General features: G+C 37.9%; 1 protein-coding gene across 1 annotated transcript; it reads left to right on the top strand.

The window, feature by feature from the left end:
* The first annotated feature begins 2,408 nt into the window (after window positions 1–2,408).
* LOC134820097 (uncharacterized) lies at window positions 2,409–7,018 on the top strand. The gene is made up of 4 exons (XM_063830317.1): window positions 2,409–2,504; window positions 2,794–3,085; window positions 4,112–4,833; window positions 5,246–7,018. Exons 1-4 carry the CDS (start codon window positions 2,409–2,411, stop codon window positions 6,953–6,955), a joined length of 2,820 nt encoding a protein of 939 aa, XP_063686387.1. The 3' UTR covers window positions 6,956–7,018.
* Window positions 7,019–7,256: the final 238 nt, after the last annotated feature.

Raw genomic sequence — 7,256 nt, 5'->3', positions numbered from 1 at the left:
TAAGTCCTGAAAAGTTCTAACTTGGCCGTGGATTTATTAAATTCACGGCCCCGGCCAAATTCCAGAACGGCCAATTCCCGGCCCCGGCAAAATTTGGACATTCCCGGCCCCGGCCAAATCCTACCCCCGGTCGTTTACTGGAGGGAGCAACTTAGGGACGATGAGTAGATCAGGCTTAGATGCTGCAGCAGGACTAATCTGGGGTGGTGTCACAACTTTTAGACTATCTAAACTGTTCTCCATCCAAAAAAGATGCGTACGCCTTCTATTTGGAAGCAAACCAAGCTTTGACCAGGCAGAGTACTATGAAACATGTGCACGTGCAAGACCATACAGTGAACACATCGCAAAAAGGAGCTTTGCTTTGGAAAACACTAAGCCAATATTCAATACCGAGAAAATCATGTCAATCCACAACCTGTACATCCAACATTATATATCCACTGAACTGTTTAAAATCTTGAAACTGCATCAACCCATCTCTCTGAGAAGTTTATTCCAAACAAGTTCCAGAACATGTAGCCAAACTATGCGGGTCCCCCGACACAAACTTGGCATTTCTAAACACAATTTTGCCGTCAAAGGTACGACTATATGGAACAGTTTGGTTGATAAAATATTCGACAAATGCACTCCTAATGAAAACAATGTCATGGTCCCTGGCTCTAGTAAATTTTCCGACCTTTCCTCCCCCATCTCAATTATCAAGAGCCGTATCAAAAAGCTGTTACTTGAAACCCAGCAATTGACAACACCTGGGCGTGAAATTGAGTGGCTCCCCCTAAATAGCTGGGGCATTGAACCAGCTTAGTTGATCAGCATCCCATCCCTTGCATACAATTAATTACAAAAGCGCTAATTATACCTGTTTCAAAAGCATCCTGTCTGGAAGTTCCCTGACTGCCGTGTGAATCTTTGGATCTATTTTTGGATCTATTTTTATATTGATATGATTTTTGTATACCTATATATTCATCACATAATTTCCATGTCCGCCTGAACAAACTTGGCACCATCAAATCTTACCTCTAGAAATCCCAGAACTCATCAAGCCTAGTCTGAATTCAAAACTAGTTGACCAGCTATGTACAGTTTCCTGAACAACTGGAACCTTTTGGGCCATGCACAAGCCAATAGCATGTATGGTCCTGCAGTGGGGTCTCCTTGTCCTTGGATCTGTGTTCTGATCCGTCTTTTCTTAAAATTTTCCATTTGTGTCACTTAGACTCACCTATTAAATGTTAATCGACACCACTGGTCCTAGTTAGATTTAGCCATGGTACGACTACTCAAACGTAACAGTTAAATAGGTGTGACATACTATTATATTCTTATACTTATATCATATGAATTGATTGCACTGCTAATAAATAAAATACTTTGTTTTACTAAAAAAAATACTTTGTTTTACTGTGTCTCCCTGCTTCTGCCGATGTGCCTGACGCGACGTCATCACTGGTCATTCAACCTAAATTCACAACGACTTTGTTGTTACTTTGTATGAAAAGGGTTAATATTTATTAATTACGGTCTATAAATTTGAAATCCTTAGAACAACAGTGATCTCTCTCTCTGTGGAGACAGAGGTGCGAGAAAAAACATTGTTGATATAAACAGTCTAGATCTTAACTTGGAACCACAAGGCCAAGGGCAATTTTTGATTGTTAAGGGAGTTTTTTGAATTCTTAAAGGGTTGATTTTGTATAGGGTAATTGCTATATTATGTGTATATTGTTTGAATAATTTTAATTTTAAAATAAAAAAAAAAATTATGGTCTATAATAGTTAGAATTAAAACTAAAACAATAATACTATATTTTGATTCAATAGAAATTATGAAGAAAAGAAAAGTAGCTGACAGTGACTCAGATAGTTCCTCACTCCTCACTTCTTCCTTGGAAAGCTTAAGATCAGGTTTGGGAAATGAAACTTTGTGATCATTTTGATTCAGGGCTCACCTGTCTGATTTTAATAGTTGCTAAACAGAGTTGGACGATTCACCGAAATATTTGTGTTTTTTAATACTTTTTCATGATGGTTCCTTGTACAATGGACATGTATCATGCAGCGATTGATTCACAAACCGTCTAGTGCAACATAATATATATCCTAGTGTGACACGTTGGCCTTAATAGCTCAGCGACTGAGCTATTAAGGCAACATATGGGTACTGACTGTTTGCCCTCCCTGTACTACACATCAAACGAGTGCTAATGTTAACTAAAATTTCCTTTTATTACAATTGAATATGGAGTTTTTTAACTGGCGCGGCCTAGCTCTGGCTGCACTCCTATGACCGCGCTGTTGCAGGTGGACAGGCAGTTTTTGTTGTGCAGTAGCGTTGCAAGAGAACTGTGAGAGAACTGCAAGAAAACTGCAAGAGGACTGTGCTCCACATCTCTGAAGCCATGGAACCGCTAGAACATGAGATAAGACAAAAGCTCCTGCCAAAGATGCTGGGCAGGGAGATCTCAGACTTAGAAAGAGACGTGTTAAGTCTACCGGTAAGATTGGGAGGATTGGGCATTGGTAAACCCCACGAAGAATGCCACTCCACACAGTACACAGCCTCCAAGCTACTCACCACTGAGCTAACAAAAGCAATATTGGACCAACAGGAAGTTTACACTGCATCCAGTAACCTCACCAAATCGGGGAAAGAAATGATCAAAACATTGAAGAATTCCGAGCTCCAAGCCAAGTTTGAGCTAAAGCTAAAAGATGTGGCACCTCCTCTAAGAGAGCACTTGAGAAAAGGGAGCGTCTAGTTGGCTGAACACATTGCCACTTTAGCAGTATGACTACACTCTGAGAGAGAACGAGAAGGAGAAGAAGGATGAGTACTTGGAGAGAGTGTTGAATGTGGAGAGGGCTACCTTCACCCCGGCTGTATTCCTAACATATGGAGGAATGTCTAAAGAGTGTAAGCAGTTCGTCAACAGAGTAGCAGACCTCATAGCAAGAAAAAGGAAGGAGAGGTACTGCGATGTAGTAAGACATGTCAGAACAAGGATTAGATTTGCAATGTTGAGAACAACTCTTATTGCTCTACGAGGGTACCGAGGAAAGAAGGTGGACACCAAACGTGAGATTCATCTATCAGAAGTCTCATACAACCTCATTCCTGCCCCTATAATGGAGTAGATCATGTGTTTTGTTAAAATGTTTTTAAAAACAAATTATTGGTAGCAATGAATTGTGCTCTGCCAATTGCAACACTAAAAATTTGATTGTGCTCTGCCAATTGCATCACTTGATTTAATTGAATGTATATATACTGTTTGACACACTTTTCTTTAGAGAATAAAACCAACTTATTATGTATAATTAATAGAATCAAGAATATTATTGACTATATTTTATGACGATGAATCGTAAATTTCGATCAATTTATATTTATTCGGTCTCCAATTATTGAACTGCGAAAGCTGGTTGCCTCAACACTGTTGACTATGGTATGACTGAATTGTCAACCTGAGATTATTAAACGAAAAAATCATGTGCCGTTAAGCAGCAGGACGCAGCTCACTTGGACCACAGCAAATCGGCAAAAATGGGTCCGGAAAAGCCACCATTGGCACTTGGGTCCTTGATCTTTCCGATGGTACACTGGTCCTTTTGAGCTGCCGTCCTTCAGCTTCTGTCAACTGAAATTACTACTAATCCAAGTTGAGGCAGTTATGGTTATATAATATGATATATGTTTAATCTGTAATAAAGATCAAAATTCAAATTTTTATTCCTTTAAAAAAATTGTAAATGTTTGGGACTAAATTTTACTTAAAACTTCAGTGGAATCCGATATCAGTTGCAGTTATGATTCGAGTAGTGACATTGTCCAAGATATTAGCGATGATTCCTCTCCATCCTCTTTGTGCAGCAATGTTAGCTCGACCTTGGAAAGTCTTGCAAGTAAGCAAATGAAGTTAATTTTAATAAATGGGGTGCATTTGCAGTACCTACACACAATAGGTGACATTCTCCTTTAGGTTTTCTGTTACAATGCGGAAGTTGTGTTCCAACAACGTTAAAATTATTATGAGTCCTTTGAAGATGATCCCTTGACCGAAGTGAACTTCACAGAACAATGAATTTTCTTTAATATTTTCAGGTTCTTACCAATCAATATCATTGGCTGATGAACTAGATGAATTGGATCTAGACGAATTGGATGAGGATGAAAACAGTGATAGTGTTAGAAATGTTCGTATTGATCAGTTGCCGATACTTCTCAAGGAAAATCCATCCAAGATACAAGTAGAGATGTTGAATAACGTACTCTTTGTTATTACCTTTACGTTGGCTAACAACCTGTCTTATGTCGCTATGGAAGATCTGTTAAGACAATACAATAGATCTAGCTTAGCCGGCCTTGAAACTACCAGGAAAATACGTAATTTTTTGAGTAAACAGTCAGCACCAGTCAATCACTATTACATTTGTAACGGGAAGAGTTGTGATAGCTTCTACAAGGAGGGAAATGTTCCTCAACAATGTGAAAAATGTGGTTCAAACCTTGATGAAAAATACCTCAGAAAAAATGGCTATTACTTTTTGTATACTTCAATCAAGATTCTGCTAAAATCTTTCCTCGAAACTGAGAGAAATGAATTGCGGGTCAAGCAATTCTTAGAATTAATGGAACAGAACGGAGGATCTAGTCTGTCGGACGTCACAAACTCAGACCGATATAAAGAGCTGCGAAAGAGGTCAGCAAGAATCCGGACAGCTCCAGGGAATATGTTTTCAAGCTACGACGTGATGACATGCATGATCAATATCGATGGGGTAAATACTGCAAAAAGTGCAACTAATTCACTCTATCCATTACAGGTAACTTTTTTTTTCTTTCTTCCAAATTGGTATTGTGTTGTGGTGCCAGTGTGTTCTCTCTGTATGGTGGACATGTACAAACTATCGAAACGATTGATTGAGAAAAAAAGGTTATATCACAAGGCCCTAGTTAATTAAAGCTTTGCTCCACTACGCTATGTTCTGATTCTAATTCTAGAGTACTCAAGAAGCTTAGAAGCTTAGAAGGTTCTGGATTAATCTATGAATACTGGCCTGGGCAGGCCAAATAACGGATCGGATTGTTAAATGCAATATTTTAGATATTGACATAACAATTGCACTCGACCATTTTAAATCTCTAGGAATTGTATAGTCCCAGGCGAAAAACAGATCATTGTACTACGAATAAACATAAACTTAAATAAATTCATTACATTTTTGTTTTCAACAGGTATGCCTCATTGAACTGTTGCCGTGGTTAAGAAGACAGTGCATTCTCACACCGTTTATTATAATGAAAAACAAAAGCAGAGACATAGACTTCAAACAACGTTATCTATTACCATTTGTTACAGAGTTTATCTCTCTAGCAACCGAGGGTATTACATGGTTTTCCATTTCACTGAACTGTTTTGTTACGACACAGTTTTTTGTTTTTTGTCTGAATTGCGACAGCGTAATGAAACCGTATTTGCTGTGCATCAAGGCTCACAGTGGGTATCATTCGTGCCCGATGTGTATAATGAGAGGGTCCGTGCACAACACGAATGTTTGTAAACCCGCTGAAAAGGATGAGAATAATCAACTTGTAATTTACCCTTTGAGGCCTACATCAAAAGCAGATATTAAATCTTTTGTTACCAAACCCAATTCAGAAGACAAGTTAGGACACAAAGATGTCCCAGTTCTTGAAGACCTCCCTTTTTTCACCGTCTTTTTATGTACATCGATAGATATGATGCATGCTATCGATCTTGGAGTATTCAAGAGGATGTTCAAAATAATCTTCTGCACCAAAGGATATAAATACATTAAAAAAGGGGGATTTAAAGTCGCAGAAAATGTCATGGATGAACTGAATGGAGTTTCCTTCATTGAAAGAGGCCCCAGAACTCTGGCAGAGTACAAAAATTGGAAGGCAAGTGAATGGCATTACTGGGGATTCATTTATTCGATTCCAATAATGGACAGACTAGTCACTGCCGGTCTTATGGATTTTGAACACTACAGCAATTGGATGAACCTTTTGGTAGCACTGAGCTTGTTAAATTCAGAAAACATCAGTGACTCGAATCTTACTGAAGCTCAGTCGCTTATGGACAAGTTTGTCTTGAAATTTGTTGAATTGTATGGCAAAGGAAATGCCAGTTTGAACTTTCATCTGCTTGTCCACGTCCGGGAATCGGTCAAGCATCTCGGACCTTTGTGGGCTACCACATTGTATCCTTTTGAATCGTACAACCAAGTTTTCCTGAACTGTTTTAGACAGGGAACCAAAGGCGTCGAAATGCAAATTGCTGAACGGCTGCAATGGCGCCATAGAGCAGTGGAAATATACGATTATGTAGTCAAACATGATAGAAACTCTGATATTGATTTTTCGTTGGCTGGAAGAGTGTGGGCTGTTTCACATTCATCCTTTAATACATCTGGGCTTGGAAAACCCTGTAAATTTTCAAGCATTAACGCATGTAAGAATAAAGATTTTAATCTCAATTCTGAAGAATACCGGCTTGCAAAAGAGAGCCTACTTAATAAATGTGATATGAGTGATGCTAGAATATGTGTGTATGATCGTGTTAAATTAAAAGGAGTAGTGTATTGGAATGAAGGTTATTTTTTAAAAAAACAGGGGAAAAAAAATGAGTCTATTTTTTATAGTCAAGAATTAAACACTTTTGGCGTAATTGATCGTTTTATCGAGGTTAATGATGAGATGACTGTAGTTTTCAGAAAGCTTAATGCTGTTTATGATAATGTTAATAGAACTGAATCTTTAGTTAACAGTTTGTTATATGCTAAAGTTTGCAAACGGGAAAGTGTTTTATCTATTATGAATATGAATAAGATAACATGTAAATGCATGGGAATATCGACTGCAGAAAGAGATTCTGACAAGCTTTTTGTGTTCAGGCAGCAAAACCGTAATGACTGCAAATGAATTGGTTTTTTGATTTCTGGACATCAAATTTTACAACCAGCTCATGTGGTTTCCTTTTGTCATGCAGCTCCTGAATGAGGTTTATATTTTGTGATAATCTCCTATATACATTATACATTGTCATTAATTTAAACAATAATAGTAGTAAAAGTATTACATGACAGTGTAATTATGATATATATATATATACCAACACTACATAATATGCAGTTAACCAATTAAAAACCATTTGCCACCAACTGATTTAAAAAACCTTTACCATTTGGCTTCCTTATAGTTTTCTCGGCACTATACCAAAAAA

This window comes from Bolinopsis microptera, chromosome 8, assembly GCF_026151205.1.
Source record: "Bolinopsis microptera isolate Bmic1 chromosome 8, MBARI_Bmic_1.0, whole genome shotgun sequence".
Lineage (NCBI taxonomy): Eukaryota > Metazoa > Ctenophora > Tentaculata > Lobata > Bolinopsidae > Bolinopsis > Bolinopsis microptera.
The sequence above is the reverse complement of the archived record's forward strand: the minus strand, read 5'-3'. Positions and strand labels throughout refer to the sequence as shown.

Bases quoted from the DNA above. Each gene is read 5' to 3' on its own strand.
- LOC134820097 (XM_063830317.1), top strand. From the start codon at position 2,409: ATGGAACCGCTAGAACATGAGATAAGACAAAAGCTCCTGCCAAAGATG. The intron at 2,505-2,793 runs GTAAGATTGGGA...TTGCCACTTTAG, and splicing joins GAGACGTGTTAAGTCTACCG to CAGTATGACTACACTCTGAG. The intron at 4,834-5,245 runs GTAACTTTTTTT...TGTTTTCAACAG, and splicing joins ATTCACTCTATCCATTACAG to GTATGCCTCATTGAACTGTT.